Source organism: Phocoena phocoena, chromosome 15, assembly GCF_963924675.1.
Source record: "Phocoena phocoena chromosome 15, mPhoPho1.1, whole genome shotgun sequence".
Lineage (NCBI taxonomy): Eukaryota > Metazoa > Chordata > Mammalia > Artiodactyla > Phocoenidae > Phocoena > Phocoena phocoena.
This window is the reverse complement of record NC_089233.1, coordinates 47,808,177-47,832,869: the sequence shown is the minus strand read 5'-3', so window position 1 is coordinate 47,832,869 and position 24,693 is coordinate 47,808,177. Positions and strand designations below refer to the sequence as shown.

General features: G+C 39.5%; 1 protein-coding gene across 2 annotated transcripts in view; it reads right to left on the bottom strand.

Moving 5' to 3' along the window:
* TASP1 (taspase 1) overlaps positions 1-24,693 on the bottom strand; it is a 239,160-nt gene that overhangs the window by 121,669 nt on the left and 92,798 nt on the right. For both annotated transcript variants that reach the window (XM_065892439.1, XM_065892440.1), the window contains 2 exons: positions 15,908-16,027; positions 10,637-10,715 (listed from right to left, as the gene is read on the bottom strand). In XM_065892439.1, the coding sequence (XP_065748511.1) occupies positions 10,637-10,715; positions 15,908-16,027 (199 nt within the window). The remainder of the gene's footprint in view (positions 1-10,636; positions 10,716-15,907; positions 16,028-24,693) is intronic.

Genomic DNA, 24,693 nt, shown 5'->3' with positions numbered 1-24,693 from the left:
TGATCCGTAGTAACCCAAGTCTACAGCATCTTTCAGAGAAAGACTTACTTTTCTTCATGATGTCCTGAGCTCTCCTGGGGCGCCAGAGACATTTCGGTGGGGATATGAGTGTGATGGGTGGTACTAAGCATAAAAGCAACGGGTTTGGGTGGGACTTTGGAGAGAGGGTGTGTGGCAGGAAGGGAGAGGTACTAATGGCGGCAACAAGAGTCAGGTGGCCAGATGCCTGAGGTCCCTTGGGGAGGCACTGTGGGGCACATCCCTCAGGTGTAGGATGGTGCAGGGCAGCAAGCCTTTATTACAGCCAGTATTTCAATGTATTTCTAAACTGGCAAGGAACTTCCCTGTATCATCGAGTAAGGCCATAGATTTCATGTGCTTCAAGGATAAGGACTGTCTTTTTTATCACACCCAGACACTAGAGCACAGGATAAGAGCCTCTAAAATAGCTTGAGAGCAGTTACAAGTCTCCTTCCATAAAAGCAAAATGCCTGAACTCGTGTTATGTGGGAAAGACATCCTTCATACCCTTTAAAATTATGTTTTGAAGAATATATAACGAATCATAAAAATGTTCGTTATATAATATAAAGGGACAAGGACTAACAGAAGCTAAATGATATTGTCGTTTTTGTTTTATCTATCAAAAATCTACCAAAAAATATTAACACGCTATCACAGCATAGCAAAATTATCAGTTTCATTTTCCAATTTCTTTTCAATAACCATGTGTTATTTCACAATCAGGGGAAAATCTACTCATTGAAAACATCCAAGATACATGATAACCAAAGCTGTCACACTGAACTGGTTTCCTAGGAAATAACCTAGCAAAATTCAGAACCATCAGTGACCTTAGTTAACTAAAAAGCAGGAAATAATATATTAATAGTTCATCAGATATGAAGTGACTTAATGAGAGTAAGCAGCAATCTTAGAATACAACCCTCATCTCACATAACTAGTTTTGGGAAATGTGCTGGGAGTTCATCTACTCTGTTATCTGTAAATGAACAATATTTCTTCCCCACCCACACTAACCAATCAGTCCAAAGAGTCAAGTGCTTTTAAGATGATGATGTTTACAAATATATTAGGGTTTTATCTATGCTCACGTCTAGAAGTCATAAATCACATAAAAAGATTTCTCACAGTATCATTCCCAACCCTACATATTAAAACCCAAATGATTTCAGCCTAAGTGGCTGCCCTCTAAAAATCTTGTCGAGTGTGAAAGGTTATGAAGTTTATTGTTTCATAAAGACAAGAAGCTTCTGAGAAGCCACACTGTCAGCCATGTAAGTGAGAAAGAGGACGGCCTAGGAAGGCATATAAAGGAGGCAGAGTGGGCTGAAGAGCCTGGATCCCACCCAGCAGAACTAACAGCAGTGTACTGAACCCCTTGACCACTCTCGCCTCTCTGTCTGAATCACCACTCATCATTCCAGATTGACCTCAAAGATGAAAGCTCTGTCTTCATCTATCTTCCAAAACAATGAGCATCTCCCTCCTCAAAAGGGTTCCCACTTCATACTAAAGGAAATTTAAATACTTAATCAAGGCCATCCATAGAGAACCCAATAAGACCCCAAGTTAAGATCCGCACACTTTGCACTCAGCCCTCTTCTTCAGGGATCCTCTGTTCTCATCAGAACACACTGCTCTCAACCCTGCACTTACCTTCCTCTCAGCCCTGATTCATCTGGGCTTGACCTAATGCACTCCACCTGTTATGGATTGATTGTTGTGCCCCCTGGCAAATCCCTATGTTGAAGCCCTAACCCCCAAGGTGATGGTGTCTTTGGGGTGGTAATTAGGGTTATATGAGGTCATGAGGGTGCCCCCCAACCCATGATGGGATTAGTGTCCTTGTAAGAACAGGAAGAGAGACCAGAGCTTGCACCCTCTTGTGCTCCCTCTCTCCCTCCCTCCCTCTGTGTCTGTGTGTCTCTCAACCCTCTCTTTCTTTCCCTCTCTCTCTCCCCCTCACTCTCTCCCCACCATATGATGACACAGCAAAAAGCTGGCCAGCTGCAAGCCAGGAGGAAAACTCTCACCAGGAACTGAATCTGCTGGCCCACGATCTTGGACTTCCCAGCCTCTAGAACTTTGAGAAATAAATGTCTGTTGTTTAAGCCACACAGTCTATGGTATTTTGTTATAGCTGCCTGAGCTGACTAAGACACCAGCCCAATGTATTTATTTGTTCATATTCATTCACATCAATTCATTCAACAAACATCAGAGGCTCTATCTGATGAGCACCATTCACACATCAGTGAGGAAAGCTGAGGAAAATCCCAATCCTCATGCAATTTCATAGTAGAGTGGGGTAGAAAACAAAGATAAAATAAACAGATAAAAGATATTAATTGTTAGACATGATACATTCTGTGGGAAAAAATAAAACATGGGAGGGGGATAGGGAATGTTGGCTGAGGGAGGAGTTACATGTTTAAGGATGGGGTGGTCAAGAAAGATCTCAGTGAGAAGGTGAATGATCTGAATCAAGAGCTGATGAGGTGGGGGCAGGGGCATAAGATATGAAGGGTAGAGAGTTAAAGGGAAAGGAAGGACTCAGGCAAAGGCCCTAAGGTGGGAGTGTGCCTGGCATGTCTGAAGCATAGCAAAGCAGGTGAATGAGCAGGGGACGAAAAGCAAGAGCTGCAGCCTGAGGGGAAGGTGGGTAGCACCCTGTATAAGGCCTTGCGGGCCCTCAGTAAGGGCTCCGGCTTTTCTGAGTAAGATGGGACACGCTGGACAGTTCAAAGAGGAGGTATGACACGTGATTTGAGTTAGGTTTGAACATATTCCTTCAAGAGTTGTTGAGAACTGAATAAAAGGGAAAAGGAGCAGAAAACAAGGGACTAGCTATGGGGCTCCTGCAATAACCCAGATTAGAGATGCAGCACATTGAATGTGCCGATAGAAGTGAATGTGCTAAGAAGTCATTGGATTTTAAATATATTTAGAGAGGAGAGTAGACAGGGTTTGTTGCTGGAGTGGATTGGGTGAGATATAAAAGAAAAGAGGGTCAAGCATGACTCTAAGATTTTGGCCTGAACCAATGGGAGGCTAGAGGTGCCATTTGCTGTGTGAAGAATCAGGTGGGGACAGAGAGGGCAATATCTTGCCTATTACATACACAGGTGGGGGCTTTGAACAAGCAGTTAAAAAACTGAGTTCCGGGGGAGAGGCTCAGGGTGGAGATAAAAATATGGGTGTCAGCATATATATGGTACTTAGCCACTCGACTGGATGAGAACACCAAGGCAGTGGGTATTCAAAGACAAAGAAAAGGTCAAGGACTAGGCCTCAGGGCACTCCAACACTGAGAGGTCAAGAAGATGAGAAAATTAACAAAGGAGACTGAGAAGCAGCAGCCAGTGAAGCAGGAAGAAGACCAGTTTGAGTTTGATCAAAAATAGTATTTCCGGGGAAGCAAGTCATTCAAGCAACTGTGTCAAATGCTGCTTACAGGACTAAGGGATGACACTGGCTTTTGGAGGTGATTGTTAATCTTGACAAGAACACGTCAGTAGAGTGGTGGAGGAGGACGCCTGACTAAAGTATATTTAAGAGTCAATGAGTGGAAATAACTAAGAAAAATAATAGACCTCGAGTACAGAGGGCTCCTTGAAGAGTCACCTTGAAAGTTGTTAAAAAAACAGGGAAGAGAGTGTTGGAAGGGAAGCCAAACCCCTAGGTGACCTGCACCCAGGGTCTAGAGTAGAACAGGGCTCTAATTCATGATAATCAAGAGACTAAGCCACCAAGAGCACTTGTGACATACACAGAGTACTAAGGAGAAATAATGGATACTCTTACAAAGGAAGCAGAAGCACAGATTCCTGCCTGCCTCCCCATCCCATCTGGGCCCCCAGACAGCAGTGACCACAGGGCACATGTCAGTGTCCCAGCAGTGGTGTCCCACTGGCTCTTGTGTCATGTGACTCGCAAGGAAGGCTGCATTGTGCCATCCTGACAAAGGAACCTGGGCAGGAGCTTTGCAGCACAGACTCGTCAGACAATCTCCCACAGAGGGGCAGAGGAAGACCTGTGGCTGCCTGTTAGGTGGAAGAATCAAGAAGGGGTGACATACCTCCCAGCCCTTGGGGAGGAGACTCCAATCACTGGCTCAGAAATATCAAAGCAGGAGCCTGGCCTCATTCTTTGCATTTTTTATCCCATCCACCTTTGAAGCTACTCTTAGCAAGCCGTGGCCACACCCTCAGTACTCTCTGATTTCTGGATCAGCCAAGACCTGGAAAATCAAAGAACCTAGAAAATCAGAAATCACTGGGTGTCCTATTGAGTAGCAGACCTTTCTCCATGCAGAAGCCTATGTCTTCTGATCTCTAGTCAGCTGCCATAAAACCCCTGGACTTAACTGTTTCTCTTTAAGAAAAAAACCAGACTGCACAGACAAGTAACAGAAGACCAATGCTAAGGTCAGCCAGAGCATAAACTTAATCTCTTGCTCGTTCCTCCTTCTGATCTTCTGATCCTCAATCCGCTCTTCCTTTTCATAGCCAGAAAAATACCACAGATGGATCTTACATTACACATCTGATGTGTTACTGAAAAATCATGTGTGAATCTGATTTTGTCAAACTAAATCAAATTTTAAAATGCTATTTAAAGAAATTCCATGATGAATAATCTTTTTGAAAAGACAAGTATCCCTCTAGAAGAGAGAAGAATCACATACACATTTCTCTTTTTTATTGAAATATATTTGACATATAACATTGTGTAAATCTAAGGTGTACAACATGTTAACTTGATACATTTATTTACTGTAATATGATTGCCATTGTGTGGTAATTAGCACTTCCACCACGTTATATAACTATTCTTTCTTTTTAATGGTTGGAATAACTATGTTCCAGTCTCTTAGCAAGTTTGATGGTTATAATAAAATATTGTCCATGCATATACATTTTTAAATTTTAAGTTGTCTATTAAGCATTTACTAAGTGCAAAGCCCTGTGCCAGGCACTCAGGAAACACAAATATACCCACAAGCCCCCTTTTCTTTTTTTTTTAAATTAATTTATTTATTTTTGGCTGCACTGGGTCTTCGTGGTGCACGGGCTTCTCATTGCGGTGGTTTCTCTTGTTGTGGAGCACGGGCTCTAGGTGCTTGGGCTTCAGTAGTTGTGGCACACAGTCTCAACAGTTGTGGCTCTCGGGCTCTAGAGTGCAGGCTCAGTAGTTGTGGTGCACAGGCTTAGTTGCTCCACAGCATGTGGGATCTTCCCAGACCAGAGCTCGAACCTGTGTCCCCTGCATTGGCAGGCGGATTCTTAACCACTGCACCACCAGGGAAGTCCTACAAGCCCCCTTTTCTCAAGAGCTTATGTCACCACTTAAAGAAAGCTTGAAACTAATTATTTATTTTCACAAAAAAGCTGAGAATAAGAAAAGCACACTTTTTTTCACATTTTAAATTTTTGGAAATTGGGAGGTGCACTGTAATTGATGGCATCCTCCCATGGCTGTCCTCTAGCTTGCAGCTGTGACACAGCCACCGCTGCCTCTAGAGGTCAGCTGTTCCCATTTGTTGACCCTTCGGTTGAGTTGTGTGCCATGTTGGAACTACGTGTTTTGAGTGTAACTGCCATTTATAATGTCTTCAAAAGGATTACGGTATGATACACGATTCAAACCAAAAGTGATTGTATACATAGGAAGGCATGGAAATAGCAAAAGGGCATGACATTGTTACCAGGGAAGCAAATATTTCTCGTTGGAAGAATACCCCCAATTCTATAGTTTCTTGTAAAGCAACAGCCATGTGTTAAGTGATGAGAAAGCCGTGTGTCATAATATAACTGGCAGTCTCTTTTTCCCTCTAGTGTATGTATCTTACATTGGTATATTTTATTCTTGGATATTACAGTAAAAGTACAGGCAACAAAAGCAAAAATAGACAAGTGGGACTACATCAAACTAAAGAGCTTCAACATAGCAAAGGAAATAAGCAATAAAATGAAAAGGACACTTATGGAATGGGAGAAAATATTTATAAACCATACTTCTGAAAAGGGGTTAATATCTAAAATAGATAAGGAACTCCTACAACTCAATAGCAAAAAAACAATATTAGAACATGGGCAAAGGACTTGAATAGACATTTCTCCAAAGAAGACATACAAACGGCCAACAGGTGTATGAAAAAGGTGTTCAACATCATTAGTCATTAGGGAAGTGCAACTTAAAACCACAAGATATCACCACACATCTGTCAAAATGGCTATTATCAAAAAGACAAGAGATAGTCACTATGGAGAACAATATGGAGGTTCCTTAACAAACTAAAACTAGAACTACCATACAACCCAGCAATCCCACTACTGGGCATATACCCTGTGAAAACCATAATTCAAAAAGAGTCATGTACCACAATGTTCACTGCAGCTCTATTTACAATAGACAGGACATGGAAGCAACCTAAGTGTCCATCGACAGATGAATGGATAAAGAAGATGTGGCACAAATATACAATGGAATATTATTCAGCCATAAAAAGAAATGAAATTGAGTTATTTGTAGTGAGGTGGATGGACCTAGACTGTCACACAGAGTGAAGTAAGTCAGAAAGAGAAAAACAAATACCGTATGCTAACACATATATATGGAATCCAAAAAAAAAATGGCTATGAAAAACCTAGGGGCAGGACAGGAATAAAGATGCAGACACAGAGAATGGACTTGAGGACACGGGGAGGGGGAAGGGTAAGCTGGGACAAAGTGAGAGAGTGGCATGGACTAATATATACTACCAAATGTAAAATAGATAGCTAGTGGGAAGCAGACACATGGCACAGGGAGATCAACTCTGTGCTCTGTGACCACCTAGAGGGGTGGGATAGGGAGGGTGGGAGGGAGACGGAGGAGGGAGGAGATATGGGGATATATGTATATGTATAGCTGATTCACTGTGTTATAAAGCAGAAACTAACACACCAGTGTAAAGCAATTATACTCCAACAAAGACGTTTAAAAATAAAAAAAAGACGAGATAAATGTTGGTGAGGATGTGGAGATATCTGAACCTGCATACACAGGTGGTAGGAATGTAAAACGGTTCAGTTACTATGGAAAACAGTATGAAGGTTCCTCAAAAAACAAAAATGGAACTACCATATGATCCAGCAATTCCACTTCTGTGTATTTATCAGAAAGAATTGAAATCAGGATCTCAAAGAGGTACCTGCACTCCCATGTTCATTGCATCATTATTTACAATAGCCAAGATATGAAAACAACTTAAATGTCCTTGACAGATGAGCAAGAAAAGAAAATGTGGTATATCCATATAACAGAATATTATTCAGCCTTTAAAAGGAAGGAAATCCTACCGTATATGACAACATGGATGAACCCAGAAGACATTATGCTCAGTGAAACAGGCCAGTCACAGAAGGACAGACACTGCACAACTGCACTTATATGAGGCACCTAGAACAGTCAGACTCGTAGAAGCAGAGGGTAACGGTGACTGCCAGGAGTTAGCAAAGGGAGAAATGGGGAGGTGCTATTCAAAATTCATAAGGTTTCAGTTGTGTAAGATGAGTAATATCTAGAGATCCATACGTCAGCTCATTAAATCCTCATAAATATTAAGATAGATGCTATTCCTGTGGTACAGATAACTCCTTGCCAGGATGTCTCAGCCAGTGAGTGGAAGAATCAGAACAAGAACCTCCCTAGCTCGGCAAATTTCCAAGATGCCGGAACATTAGTCAGAGTTTGCAAGGTCAGCTCCTGCCCCGCTATGTTCTTCCCCACTCTCCACTCATTCCTCCCCGCCGTGATGAGAACAACATGCTGGAGTTTATCCCACAGGCTAATGACCACATCGCCTGCCTGGCCTTAGCAGAGCCCTACCCTGACCATAACTAACTATCTTCCCTCTGTCTTTCAATTATCACCTTCCAAGAACTATAAACCTAAAATGCAGGCCAGGTCTCTGGATTTTCTGCAGCAGCCTAAGGCACATGTCTTTTTTATTTTGACCAAACAGTTGCAAAATTCTGTGCTCCACCTTTCTTCTGACGTGGTCACCCAACTCTGCCATGTGTTTCCGTCGTCAACCTCATAGCAACAGCCCCAGGAGAAACAAGGGCGAAGCAATCACACAAAGTCCCACAGATGGAAGCAAATGGAGACTTGCTCTATTATCCTCAGGTTCTGTAGGCTGATGATGGTTAGTTCCTAAACTTAAGAAGGATATAACATGATGAGCTGGGCATCCAAGTTAAAAAGCTACACTAGATATCATAAACTGGAAACCTAAAGTTATCTTTAGTCATATAAAAAACTATCTTCAGTGGATACAAGATGGGCAAAGAAGGAAATATTCAAGGGGAAGGGAGAAAGACCTTAATTTTACAATTTTAACTTTACCCACCCACTGCCATCTACTTCACAGAATCAAATCTATAGAGATTTATGTGCTCTTATTTCACATCACCAAATTTCAAAAAGGGAGGTGGACAATCCCAAGGAGATTGAATTTCTTTTCCAAAGTGACACAGTGAGACAGACACTCATGATTCCAGCTTCAAGTAGAATTCAGGTCTCCTAACATTTAAATAGCAACACACCAACTCATGAACCACATACTGACCAAAATTAAAGTCAACACAACACATGATACCAACTGATATTCCTTTAGGAAAATAAAAATGGAACAATGAATTACCTATTTTAGACTTTGGTTTGTTCAAATACCACAATTTTCCATAGACATGGGCCATACTTCATTATGCACAAGCTAATTCCTAAGTATTATGTGTAAAGATTTTCATGTGCCAGCAATATTAAATTAAAAATTAACTCATATTACTACATTATGCTCATTTCTTCAAAATGGAGAGACTGAAAAACAATTTTTTGTCTATTATATTCGTATGGTTTAGATTCAACATTAATTTGTGTTTGGACTTCACCTGAGTGGCTCAAAATCACATTTTTCCACCAATGCAAATAATGGATCTGAGTCAGGAGGCTGCTACAACAGGCAGGCAGGAGCTTGGGTGTCTGAAATAACAGGGTCAGGTCAGTAGAAATGGAAAGAAGCTACAAATATGAGAATGGTACCAAGATTTCAAGTCTGACCAAATAGAATAGTGAAGGCAGTAAAAGAGAAAAAGAGTACAGGAGAAAGATGGCCAAGGCGTGGGAATAAGGAACGAGGTGTTCAGTTGGGCTGCTGAATCTCATGACACCCACAGGGATGTATCCGACAAGAAGGCAGAAAGAACTCAGGTGGACTTCAAGTGAAAAGTCCAGAGTAGAGATAGACGTGGAAGCCAATATGTTAAAAGATAACCGCTGAAATCATGAGAACAACAGCAATAATACCAGATCACCGAGAGGAAGCACACAGTGAGATGAAGAAAAGCCGGCAGAGGCCCACACTGGGGTCGTTAGCAATGGGAAGAGTCCGTGTGACGAAGGACAAAATGGAGCATGTCAGGGAAGCAGAAAAACCCAAGAGAGGTTCAGGATATATTCTGGAGATGGAAAGAAAAGAGTGACCTGTGCCAGAGACCACAGAGAGGCAAGAGTGAGCGGGAGAGGAGGGCTCTTGGACTGGGTGGGTGGTCAGTGTGGTGGGACAGAAAACAACGTGGCAAGAAACTGAAGAGAGAAAGGAAGGAAAGGCAGCCCTGTCTACCGGCCTCCTGATAAGGCCTGAGGACGTCGGGGAGAAAAGCCTAGGACTGTAACTTGAGAGACAGCACAGCAAAGGGGATGAACCAATATTATTATGTCAACCATGCATATCAACTACATGAAGAGCTTCAAGTACGTCTGGCAAAAGCATATGAAAACCTGGGTCTAGACAACAACCATTCTGCCCATTAAAATCTACTCCCCACTAAAATATATTAAATAGATAACTAATGAGGACCTACTGTATAGCACAGGGAACTCCACTCACTACTCTGTAATGGCCTATATGGGAAAAGGATCTAAAAAAGAGTGGGTATATGTATACATATAACTGATTCACTTTGCTGTACACCTGAAACAAACACAACGTTATAAATCAACTATACTCCAATAAAATTTTTTTTAAAAATCCACTCCCCCCAAACATACACTCACTCTCTCACGCACACACACACACACACACACCTAAATGAAAATGACTCTTCTAATACAAATACAAAAAAAGGACCTACATTTTATCAAAAGTGTAGATGCCATAAACTACACAGTTTGAAACACACCTTGTAAGTTTTATGTCAACATTTTACTCAAGAAATGACCTCTTAGCTTCTGAAATGCCTTGCTACTTTTATATCATTTTGACCTGAATTTGGTACTATCATGAGTCATTAATGAAAAAAAAATCCATTAAAAATACAATTAAATTTTAGTTAACTCCAAAGTTGTATTGAAAATGTTAGCAAAGCCTTTATACTCTATACTGTGATACTTACGTTATGAAACAATTCTCAAAAGCTCCCAAATATCAAAGATTTTTCAGGCATCAATGTTCTTTCCATGTGACATCTTAGCACATGCTTTGTGTTTACATAAAAATATGGTTTTCAATCATTAAATGACCTACAAGGTTGAAGTTATGAAAAATGGTCATGAAAGCAGCAAATACCTGAGGTACTCACAGCTGTGGAGTAGGGATTATGAGCTCCAGTATTTTCAGCCCAGCAGCCACATCCATAAAGAGCAGCCTGGGAGGAAAAATAGATAAATACAATATTTTAAGATTATTATATGTAAGTACTAGCTTTCACCAGAAGACAGAAATCATACCCATCCAATAAAGCCTCATCTAATAATGATGTATAGCAAATGAGTGATAACCAGAGGTTGTATAAGACCTATCCAAACAATGGTTCTAACATTAACAAAACTATATTTTCAGCTATGTACTAATCTAAAATTTTTCAGAAAATAGCAAAAGAAAGTTTCTTAGTCTCATCAACAGCAATTTTTTCCTTCCCTGAAAAATCTTCCCTCTATTGTAGTTTGCCAGGTGTTGCTCTTCTGGCTCCTTGAAATCACTGTGGTTGCCTTAAAATAACACTTGTCAAACTAGGTGTGAGTCAGATTTCTTGGGGAGCATGATGATAGGAACCTTGGTTCCCAGATATCCTGATGGTCTGGAGGTTGGCCCAGGGATCAGCATCATTAACCCAGGCCTAGGAGCCCAGAACGCGGGTGGTCCTCCTGCCACGCTCTAGCAAATGCTGCTTTAGGTTTTATTGCCTTTTCCCTGCCTCCTTCGGGATGGCACAACAGAACTGCAAACAGGTATATACCGAAGGGCCCAGTATCTACTCACCACTGTGCTAGATTCTGCCAGATAGAAAGAAAGGAGACAAAAAGGCCTGTTCAAGCTAATTGCTTTGTGAGGTGGTGGAATAAATTTATATGTCTGAAACCACCAGGAACACAATAAGCTGCTGTGGTTTTATAAAAGTGTGTGACAATCATTCCTATTTTGTTTCCAACAGTGCCACCCAGAATGTCTGGATTCACCTCTTCAATAATCACAATGATTTTCTCTGCCTTTGGAAGGGGAATCACAATTGATAACCGTTCCATTCCTTAGAAGCAGAATTAGAAAAACCCTTAGATAGCTATTACAGAGAAATACAAGGAGGCATGGTCAAGAATATTCATTATCACCTGTTTGAAAAGAATGAAATACTGAAAACAACATACATTCAATCAGTACAGAAATGGCTAAATAAACATTGGCATAGCAATATGTGGAATTTCTTTCAAACATTAGAAAAAAGGATTAAGTTTCTTTAAAAAGATTTTTAAGAACTATTACAGAAGAAATTCTGAAACCTATTGCGTTAAAAAAAAAACAAACAGCAAACTACAAGACATTCAGTATTCTCTGTGATTGATAAAGGCAAAAGATAACCCCATAAAATAGTACTGTTATATTCTAGAAACTCACTTGTGAGGACTGGAAGAAGCAGCTTAGACTGAGAATGGTGACCAGACAGACTTCAGCTTTCTATGATATTTTATTCTTTTTTACAAGGACTTCAGAACTAATTTGCTGTAATATTCTACCCAGAACAAGGATTTTCGTGAAATATCCCAGGCACTTCTGATACTGAGAACCTCACCACCTCATGTGGGAACATATACCCCTTCTGGACACTTTCCATCGGTGGAAAGTTCTTCCTTAACTTCCACCCACCAATCCTAGGTCTACTCTCTGGAAATACTTTAATCTTCCCCTAAAGTTCTCCAAACTTTTGAAAACATCTATTCTAATGCCCTGATTCTCTTTTCTCTCTCAAAGAATTTGTGAACTGCTCCCCAAGACATTGAGATGCACACACCCACCCCACTTCCCTAATGACCCTCCTTGAGAAATGATCCAGAGTCCAGGATAATTGGAGGTGAAGTCTGACCATGTTCGTGTGATCCACAGTTGCCATCCCCCACTGTCACTGACAATACCCCTCTTAAAAGTAGAACCAAGAACTGAACACAACACCCCTGATATGGCAGACATATTGAAAACACCATGCTTCTAAAACACACAAGACAGCTGGGTGAGAGTGGCAACTAAAAGCTCTATGGAATTAATTCAACATATGGATTCCAGAATAAAATGGCAGACTTGTGGGATAAGCCATTCCACTGGTACTACCTAGGCTGGGTGTTGGGTCAGCCGAAGCCTCAGAGAGCATGTGACCTCAGTGGAAGGGCCCATTCTTCCTTCACTGGAAACCCTGGATCTTAGCCCATTGCCCTTTCCATTTCCCACAATTATCTTGACCAGGAGTCTGCACCTAAAAAATAGTAAATATGGCCAAAGGACACCCCTGAGAAGCCCAGTGGAGGCCATGAAAAGGAAGTTTGTTTTACTCTTGTTTCTCCTCTCTATGCTATCTCTCTTCAATTTCATGACCTAAAGTTGTCTTCCTTCTTAACCTTCTGAAATTGGTTGGACTGAGACAGTGATGGCTAAGATAAAAGAAAGAATCAGAGACTGTCCGTCTCTTATCCACTCCTCTGGATAAAACATAACAACCTTAAGCAGATCTTTAAAAATAAGGGCAACAGCAAAAGGTTTCCTTCTTTTTAGTAGTAAAAGTTTATCAAAGCTATTAACATGCAGTAAAAGTAGGTCATACAAATGATGATATTATTATAATTTAATCTTCTCTGGGTCTTTGTTTCCTCTTTTATAAAATGATGGTAATAAAAACACCCACCTCACAGTCTTGCAGGCACACTTGCTGCACAGAGCCAGTGATTAATAAACAGCAGGCTGCAGCTGTTATTAGGAGGCACTATGATAAGCAACTGAAATGAATTATGTCATTTAACCTTCTAGAACTTTGTAAGGTAGCTACTTATCCCCATTTTATAGCTGTGGAAAGTAGAACTTAACGGCGTTGAGTAACTTGTCCATGGGGAGTGGACTGGTAAGGGGGGGGTGGTTAGAATAAAGTTTTACCTAAATCCCAAATCCACACTCTTAGCCCCTTAACTCAACTGCCTGTTTGTGTGTGGGTAGGGTGAGGGTTAGGGGAGAGTAGAACATAATGACAATAATTTCCCTCTCGTGTCCCGTTTGTAAGTTCCAACCATTATGATAAGCTGAGGAAGCAAACAAGTTCTAATTCAAATTGCCACTTCAGCAGCTGGGTAATACGGATAATATGCTAAAATTTTTAAAGAGTTACTTGTGCACTTAAAATGTATATAAGAATAGCTAGTTTCAGCACATTTTTAAAAAATAATTAATCTTTGCTTCTTTAAATAGTTTGCTTGAGTATTTTGTTTCATTCTGTCCTGATCCTCAAGAAGAATGGCTCTTTACCTCCCATCTGATGCTTGCATATTTCTAGGCTTATTGCTTCTCCTCTATCTGAGCAATATAACACGATTAAGCAACTGTGTTTTCCTGTAAGCACCTTTCTTGACTCCTCCACACCCTTTCCTGATTTATCAGCTCTCACAAACTATGCATTCATAAACTAGACAAGTGGGGCAAATCAATATGCAAGGTTGTTTTTTTTTAATTGAGGTACAATTGACACGCATTATATTAGCTTCAGGTGTACAAAATAATCATTCAAGCCTTCCCTGGTGACGCAGTGGTTGAGAGTCTGCCTGCCAATGCAGGGGACACGGGTTCGTGCCCCGGTCCGGGAAGATCCCACATGCCGCTGAGCGGCTGGGCCCGTAAGCCATGGCCGCTGAGCCTGCACGTCCGGAGCCTGTGCTCCTCAACAGGAGAGGGCACAACAGTGAGAGGCCCGCAGACCGCAAAAAAAATAATAATAATAATAATAATCATTAAATATTTGTATATATTGCAAAATGATCACCACAATTAGTCTAATTAACATCCGTCATCATACACAGTTACAGAATTGTTTTTCTTGTAGTGAGAACTTTTAAGACCTACTCTCTTAGCAACTTTCAAATGTGTACATGTTAAGTTTTACAGTATTTCTTTTTCCAGGGCAACCCCACGTGCAGGGTTCGGTGTAATATCCTGCTAACGTAGTCCAGCACAATCCTTGGTTCTGTTGTTGCTATTTTGCTAACGAAAACAAACAAAAACCAGTAAGAAAGTCATGGGAATTGCAATGCAGTGAAGGCGCCTCTGCTGGCTTTTCTCTCTCCTTCTCCACCGAGGCATCCAGATCTGATATGCCGAGCTTGGTTTTCTTATTCCAAACTTGATAAATACACAGGGCTTTATAATGTGGAAAAATACCATGACCAGACAAAGGCTTTTTATATTGAGTTCAAAGCATTTCCACATGTTGAGTAATCATTCCTCATAAATCCTCTTGTATTGTAGGCAAAGAGTAGCACAAAATTCATTATTCTTCCCTTCCCCTTCCCACCATAGGACTGTGAGTGGCTTGTCCACAATAAAGGGCAGATCAGGGAACATCACTTGGGGCTTTGCAAAGATGTCCTCCACGAAGCAGATCACTCTGCTCCAAGCACTAGCTAACCACCACGTCCAAAGCAACTGTGACACTGACTCTTCTTCAAACGTGGGAGACAAAGCACACAGAGCACGCCAAGAGGTGCTACAGATGCAACACGAGATCCAAGCACTGAGTTTAAGCACACCCTGTGCAACAACTTTAACAGATTCTGTGAGGGTGTCCAATTCATTTGTTCACTCAACAAATATTTATTAAGGCTGTAAGTAATGTGTCAAATTGGTTTATTCCCAGAAAGGTTATTGGATCAAATGGATTGTTAAATTTCATTCTCTGTTGGGTACTAAAGGCTGGATGGAGATGAGGAGTCAGGGGTGAAGAAGATGTACAAGTGAACAGGGAATAAGCCAGTTGCACATAAATTAGACCCTTCTATCTCGATTTCTCAAGTGGTATCATGTGTTGGTGACTTGGACTACTAGTCAGTCTATAAAATAGCTGAAATGCCTAATCAGAGGAGGGATTAGAGGGTCAAAATGTTACTGTTCCTTGAACGGAGGAAATACAAAATGTAACTCTAAAACTGTTTTTCCACCTGGAAAGCAAGCAGCCATATAGTCAGGTGCTGGATCCTAAAGAGAATGACATTTACAAAGAAAGAAAATGGAAATGGATGCACATTTATTAAATGTCTGATAAATGCCCAGGCCAGTAGCTAGCCTGCTGAAAGTAGCCAAACATAGGATTACCAATTATAAAGATCAGGAAGAACCCTATTACTGTGAGATAGGTTTTAATTTTAGAAAGAATCCTGAACAGGTATTTGATGATTTATACTACATAAGTGCTAAGAACAAAAATCATTTGTTTTTTCTAAAGAAAAAAAAATATCTCTACTGGTTCAAAAACTTGTGGGCTAGAAAATTCCATGTTTCGACTTGGAAAACTAGTTTAAAAACCCCAGAATCACTTACCTGCCCCACTCTCCCTGGATGTTTCAAGGCCAAGCCTCCACTGGAGACGGCGGCAGCCACGTTCCCTTCATGGTCCACAACCACAGCGCCCACCGTGTCCAAAGTGCCCGAGTCATTCTCCTGCAGAGCAAAAGTGGCCAGAGCGTCCGCTAAGCACAGTGTGTGACAATGATGTGACCACACAGCACTTGTCAGGACAATCATGACATAACAAAATCTGAGCTAATCCTTAACCGGAACATTCAGCAATCTCCTGAAATTATTTATTATCAAGTTGCCACTTAATCCGGTTCAAGTCAAAACTTATTCTCCACTGTAAGATCCTGAACCAAGAGTGTCTGGTTGCTTTTCTCTAATAAAAAGCCTAATGTGCCTTCCTAAGGGAGGAAGAAAAAAACAATTTAATATAAATTACAGTATATCGCCGTGTCTCCTTAATCTCAAGAATTAAGTTCACGATTGAGAATTTATAGAGGAAAAGATCTATGATGTAAGTGAACTAATAAATGTCCTTATTAGTATTTTTTAAATATTATATACAATTTTCTAAAAGTAATATATTCAGCACAATAAATGAAGAGAGTGACATTTCTAGTCTTGGTGTAGACCATGCTACAATTTTCTTTTATAATTCCTTCCTTGTGAGAAAATGGCAAGCTCCCTTCTCTGCTATATTAATAACATGGTTGCCAATCATATGGCAGAAAACTGCACATTCTTGGGAGGCATCTTTGTGTTTCTGTGTCTTATTCCAGGTGCCACAGGCTTATTAAGGCATTTCACATGTAGTGACCACAAGCAGCTGTCTCCTACCTCAAAGATTTCTGGTTCACCTGTGCAAGGCAGACAAACTTTACACTGCTGGATAAAAATCAGAAGTAAAGGAAGTGGGAACAAAGTTTCATGAAAAATTATCTTTTTTATATATTAAAAAGGAGGGCTACTACAGGTCTTTAGGTTCATAGCGGTCATGGTGGTACTCTTACACTAGGGCACTGGGCCCCAGAACCTGAGACCCCTACCCTCACCCTAGCACTCAAGTCTGTATGAAAGAGTCAGGCAGAAGCCCATGTTCAATGAGACCAGCTCTCCCTCCTGTATGGTTTATGCTCATACTACTTACTGAGCAAGACATCATTTGTGCTGAGGAGGTACCTGCCGGAGTGGTTTTTGAAATACCACATTAAGGCTAGCCCCAGAAAAGTCAATGGGATCCCAAGGCTGCCTCAGAAGTTGAAAAACATTGAAGGGAGTTTTGAAATATTGGAAGCAGAATGCAAACAAAAGATTTTTCCTTAAAGGAAACTAGAAGAGGCAGAGTATGCCACAATGAATATTATATTAAGTCTATTAGGAGAAGGTATATCTAGATGTTTGCATTTCTTTGGTTATTTCTCTAAATTCTAGCTCCCCTTAAATATACTGTTCCACTATGACAGTACTTACTTTGATACAACAGGTGTAACTGACTGAAATGAGTGCTGAGTCCCTACTCTCCCTCTTAACAGCAGCTGGGCAAGACCAGCCAGTGGATCAACATGGCCATATCCCAGAATATCACAGTTCTGGTGGTAGGTTGTCTGAATTTTAAGGATAATTTCCTAACCTGACTGTAAACCTCTGAGGAAAGGTCTGATCCACTGTTTCATTCTGCAAACAGCACACATTCAGGACATCCTTATTCTTTAAGACAACCCTCAGAATGGGAGAAAATATTTGCAAACGAAGCAACCAACATGGGATAATCTCCAAAATATACATGCAGCTCAAAATCAAAAAAACAAATAACCCAATCAAAAGATCTAAATAGGCGTTTCTCCAAAGAACACATACAGATGGCCAAAAAGCACATGAGAAGATGCTCAACATCACTAATTACTAGAGAAATGAGAATCAAAACTACAATGAGGTATCACCTCACATCGGTCAGAATGGCCATCATCAAAAAATCTTCAAACAATATATTGCTGGAGAGGGTGTGGAGAAAAGGGAACCCTCCTACACTGTTGGTGGGAATGTAAATTGGTACAGTCACTATGGAGAATAGTATGGAGGTTCCTTATAAACCTAAAAATAGAGCTACCATATGACCCAGCAATCCCACTCCTAGGCATATAGCTGGAGAAAACCAGAATTTGAAAGGATGCATGCACCCCGATATTCACTGCAGCACTATTTATGATAGTCAGTCCATCGACAGAGGAATGGATAAAGAAGATGTGGTACATCTTCTAAATGTCCATCGACAGAGGAATGGATAAAGAAGATGTGGTACATATATACAATAGAATATTACTCAGCCATAAAAAGGAACGAAATAGTGTCATTTGCAGAGACATGGATAGACCTAGAGACTGTCATACAGAGTGAAGTAAGTCAGAAAGAGTAAAACAAATATCGTATATTATCGCTTATATGTGGAATCTAAAAAAATGGTACAGATGAACTTATCAGCAAAGCAGAAATAGTCACAGATGTAGACAACAAACTTACGGTTACCAAGGGGGGAAGAAGGGGTGGGACAAATTGGGAGACTGGAATTGACACGTATACACCACTATGCATAAAGTAGATAACTAATGGGAACCTACTGTTTAGCACAGGGAACTCTACTCAATGATCTGTGGTGACCTAAATGAGAAGGAAATCTAAGAAAGAGTGTATATATGTATACATATAACTGATTCGCTTTACTGTACAGCAGAAACTAACACAGCATTGTAAAGCAACTATACTCCAATAAAAATTTAAAAAATAAAAATAAAATAAATTTGGAGTGGGTTTCCCTGGTGGCGCAGTGGTTGAGACTCCACCTGCCGATGCCAGGGGACACGGGTTCGTGTCCCGGTCCGGGAAGATCCCACATACCACAGAGCAGCTAGGCCCGTGAGCCATGGCCGCTGAGCCTGCGCGTCCGGAGCCTGTGCTCTGCAACAGGAGAGGCCACAGCAGTGAGAGGCCTGCATACAGCAAAAAAAAATTAAATAAATAAATAAATTTGGAGTAAATAAAGCACATCTGTATCCCTGGTGTAACAAAACCAAGCCCAGTAAGTGACGATATATGCCCCGCCATTCTAACGTCAGTCTTCCATCTCCTTTTCTCAAGAGTCAATTTCATAAAAGGCCAGAGAATGACACTATCTTAGGGAAGATTAACAATAATCAGGTTTACTCATTTGGTATAGACTAAGTGGAGTCTGTCTTCTTTGGTAGATAAGATGGAATTATCAAAGTAAAGAAATTCATTGGACACACTTTATTCCAGAAAAGAGAGATAATCCTAAAGACAAATGTATTTTTAAGATGAACATTTGTTTCATTTTTCTAAGAAATAATTCCTAAATCTTTATATCCTTGCAACCTCAGATAGAGATTGTTTCTTGTTCATATGCCAAGTCTTATGTCATCTACAGGAGGGCTTCTCAAACTTTAATGTGCAGACAAATCAACTGGAGACTCTGTTTAAATGCAGATTATGATGGAGTAATCTAGAGTCAGTCACGACTGTACATCTAAAAACCTCCGAGTGATGCTGATGCTACTGCTCCATGGACCCTACTTTGAGAAACAAGGTCTGATAGCATCCCACAAGGTCATTATCAGCCAGATGTCTGCTCTACTCATTCTAAGGCAAATAATTTTATAGGCACAAATCTGCTGAAGGAGAAACTTAAACCACCTAAGACCAACATTATGTCAGCATAAAAGATTTAAGCTCTATCTTGTTCAACTACCAACTGGCAGCATATCACCACAACCATAACACCATGGACATACTACAAAGTATTTTAAAGTATGATCTTATTAGTCTTACTGGTTCTTTTAGAAATAGACAACTCTCATGCAAATAAAGAGGCACTATAAAATAACTTGCCTCAAAAACAGCAACAACAAAGTCAGGAAAGGGTATTCTTTATTAGTTCTTTTTTTATTCACTGTGACTGCTGATCCTACTCAAACATTCTATAAAGTAGAATCTTACTGAGGGGACACATAACATATACACAATGATATACGTTATCTGTAAAACAATTCTCTTAGCATTTCAATCAGGATATTGTGAACTATAACTCTTATCCCTAACCAAACTACTATAGAAAGCCACAAAAGGATTATACATAGATGGATTTACTGTAACTTGTTTTTCAAAAATGAAAAATCAAGCGAAAAATAGAGAATCCTGTTCCAAATTAAGCTAAATATTCCTAATGGCTTGCAACACCTGCAAAAATCAGAATTACTTCATAAATATTCAAGAATTAGTTCACAGATTTCACACACTGAAAAGCAACTTGAAGGATGATGAAATAACATTTAAGCATTTTTATGAAGTGCAGATAAACTGAGTGAAAAACACTGGTATTTTGGCTATAATAATTTCACAGAGCTCGTTTGTACAAGAATGAAATCTAAGAAAGGCTAAAAACACACAATGACTGCTATTATATAGAGCTGCTATTATACTCTAACACTCCATAAATACTTAGAAGTACATGCACCACATAGATACACATGGACCTATTGTCCCTGACTGAAACATGCTAGTTGCATTAATTTTTTAAATAAAATTGTGACTAAAAAGCAGTGGCATAAACTATAGTTCCCATCAGAATAAACACATGTATATAAAGTTGGCATAGAGATTGCATGTGTTATGGAAAAGACTGAAATAAAACTTTCTTGAAGTAACCAAGGATCTAATAATCTCTGTTGGGCTTAATGTCAAAAGTTTTCATTTTTCTTGCTCCAAGTTGGAGATGGCTATTACACAGTTATTGTAAGAATTAAATTAAGTAACATATGTAAACTAATAAATCCATCAGAACAAAATGTAGGTACTTTCCACATGAAAATTAAGCCTCTAACCTGCACTCTGAACTCTGAAACCTGCCAAGAGACACCATCTATCAGTTACTTATCTCACTAACTTGGTCTTTCTTCTGTACAGAATTACTCAAATATCAAATAGCTAAAATATAAGAATAATACCTCAAGTGTAAAAGTGCATCCTGAAACTGATGTATGGTGGGATTATTCTAATGCAATAATAATACGTTGTTGTTTTTTTTTTTTAAGATACCAAACCTTCCCAGTACACCTTTGTTAGGCTGAAAGCAACATTATGATTGGCCTGAGCTTCCACTTGAGAAACACAGCTGACTTAACGCCCTCTGTAACAGCACAGTAACTTCAGCATAAAGCTTTACCACCTTCGAGCATCCTAAAGATGGAATGATACCTCTGGCTACAAGAGACTTAGATCTGGCTCCAGGTCTATCTCCTAAAACCAGCCCCCTACAGTGGGGCCACTGTGGGCTCAGAGCTGTGTGTGTAAAAGAAGTACAATTTAGCTAGAATTATCTACTTACATGTATCTGGCTTGGCTGAAACCAAGGAAAATTTGGATATAAAAATATCCAGTGACCCTTCAGAAAACTACCCTTCTGATGTCCAATACTACAAATGATGTTTCTGTAAACTACAGTCATAATGTCTATTTTTAAATAATCCTTGATTTTCTTTGCTTAATAAATATGCATTAAAATTTTTGCAGCACTATATAATTAGTGCCAAATATATCTAAAACAGAGAAAAAATTATATTATATAAAAATCTCTATTATTAATTCCCTAAATCACTCAACTCTGAAAACAGAAACATTTTCAGCTCAAAATAAAAATAAAGTGTGTTAACAATGCTTTTAAGGGGCTTTAATATATCTGGATTACAGCTTTAATTATAAATTCATATCATAAGAAGTTCCAGAGGATTACCCCAAAATTCCAGACTCTCAAAGGACAATGTTTTCCAACTGGCAGAATTCCTATATAGTGTTCTGGTGGCTAATCTCAGTGGTTTTTTTTTTTTTTTAATAATCTTACAAATAATGAATTACAGATTTTTTTCTCTTCAAAATGGAACCGTTTGAGAGCCTCAGTGTACATGTTGAGTGAGCACGTGTAAGTGATGGTAGAGACCAGAGGAACATACTCATGACTTAGATTATTGAACTTAGATTATGAACATACTCATGACTTAGATTATTACACAGTTGAACAGTAACAACCACCACAATGATAACTTTACACAGCTTTAAATCATTTTTATTCTTATTCATATGTTGTTTAATTAATATTATTTATTTGAACTCATAATGAACCACTGGTTAAGGATAGCAACCTAAGATATACTGGAGTTGAAATAAAAATTAAGGAATTTAAGAATGATGATAATTGTGACAAGTTCCCTAAGATAATATTAACTAGATCATTAAATTGCATCCATTTGATAAAAACACTTATAGAATACATCCCAATGACTTAAAATCAGTTTAAAAATTAATGATGAATATATCTAATTTGGCTTCTGGTTTTTCTGGAATAAGTATTACTCACAATTTTAAAATTCTAAATCAAAAAAATTTTAATTCTAAATTAAATATACACACCTAGCTATGACCCAGCAACTACAGCCCTAAATATTTACCCAAGAGAAAGCAAAATATATATGACAAAAGACGTGTCAAGAATGTTTATAGCACCTTAGTCAAACTGCAAGAGTCAAAACCTGGAAACAACCCAAATGTCTATCAAGAGGGGAATGGGTCCACAAACTGTGATACAGGCAACAGTGGAGGACTGCTCAGCAATAAAAAAGAACTAGTGATATGTACAACAATATGGATAATCTTTTAGATGTATGCTGAGTAAAAGAAGCTGGACACAAGAGAGTACATAATATATGATCCCATTCATCTGAAGTTTTAGAACAGGTAAAACTACTCTATGGTGAAAAAGAATCAGAAAAACAGTTGTCTTGGGAAGGAGGCATGGACTATGAAGGGGCGTGAGGAAACTTTCTAGAGTAGTAGCAATATCATATCTTGTTACATGGTTGTATACACATATCAAAATTCATCAAATTATACACTTAAGATTGTGTGTGTGTTGCTGTTTGTTAAGTTTTACCTTAAAAAAAGAAATCAACAGCTGATGTATCTATTTTAAAGTACACAACCAAGAATTCAAAACGTCAGGTCATGAACAAATTTTTCAACTTTTTCCTAATAGTATAATACAGTTATATTTATATAACATTTAATACACATTTGATTGCAATTGTAAGCAAGTGGGGGTGATGGAAAACATGAAAGAGATAGTAAAAAATATGAATGAGAAAAAGTCTACTGTATGCCCAACTGGAAAGAATTGACAGAATAGAGAAGTGAAAATATTTAAAGAGAAAATAGCTCAAATTTCCCCAGAACTGATGAAAAACAAGAATTCAGATCTCTTGGAAGCCAGAGAGAAAGAAAAGGAGCCAGACAGAAAGGAAAGCTCACCACAACAGAATGAAGGCAGAATTCCCAAAGTCCAATGGGAACCAGAAGGCAGTGGTGTATTTTCAAGGTACTCAGAGAAAAGTAACTATAAACCTAGAAGCGGGTACCTAACAAAATTACCTTTTAGGAACAAAAATAAAATAAATACACTTATAAATAAAAAAATAAAATTTGTTTACCACCAAGAGACCTGCACTTAATGAAATCCTAAAGGACCATTCTATTTAATACTGCAAACTGCCCTCCTTCTAATCCTCCCTACCACCTTCTCACAGGTATTCCTAACCTTCCTTTCTTGACTCTACTTTATCTTTTTCCCATAACATGTCATCATCTTCTAAAATGTACCACATATTTTAATATTTTTTAAACTGCCAATCTCCCCCGAGACTGGAAGCTCGACAAAGGCAGTAATCTTTGTATGTTTTAGGGACTTCCCTGGTGGCCCAGTGGTAAAGAATCCTCCTTCCAATGCAGGGAACATGGGCTCGATCCCTGGTTGGGGAACTAAGATCCCACATGCCACGGAGCAACTGAAACCCACGTGTCACAACTACTGAGCCCGCGTTCCGCAACCTACAGAGCCCACACACCCTGGAGCCTACACACCCTGGAGTCCACGCATCACAATTAGAGAGAGAAAACCTGCATACCACAACTAGAGAGAAGCCCGGGCACCACAACTGGAGAGCAGCCCGCGCCTCAGTGAAAGATCCCACATGCCTCAACGAAGACCCTGTGTGCTGCAACTAAGACCCACCACAGCCAAAAAAATAAAGAAGAAATAAATTTTTTAAATCTTTGTATGTTTTATTCACTAACATACGCTAAGCACCCAGAAAAGTACTTGATACCTCTTAAGCACTCAATAAATACCTGCTGAATGAATGAATGAACAAATGAATGATATACTTTAAGAAGAAGGAAAATAACTGCTGTCATACGAATGTGTCCTTCCAAAATTTACATGTTGAAATCCTAATCCCCAAGGTGATAGTATTAGGAGGTGGGGCACTGGAAGATGATTATGTCATGAAGGCAGAGTCCGCATGAATGGGATTATGCCATTCTAGAAGAAGCCCAAGAAGCTCCCTTGTCCCTTCTGCCATGTAAGGTTATAGCAAAAAAGATAGCCATCTAGGAAGTGGGTCCTCACCAGACACCAAATCTGCCTACGCCTTGACATTGGACTTCCCAGCCTCCAGAACTGTGATAAATAAATTTCTATTGTTTGTAAGCCATCCGGTCTCTGGTATTTTGTTATAGCAGTCTGAAAGGACTAAGACAATAATCCAAGAAGGAAAAGGACACTCAGGAATGAAACGAGGAATAGGTAAGCAAATAAAATGGCAAAACTTCATGTAAATCAAAATTAATATTGTCTTTAAAAATAATAATGGTTAGGGACTTCCCTTGTGGTGCAGTTGTTAAGAATCCACCTG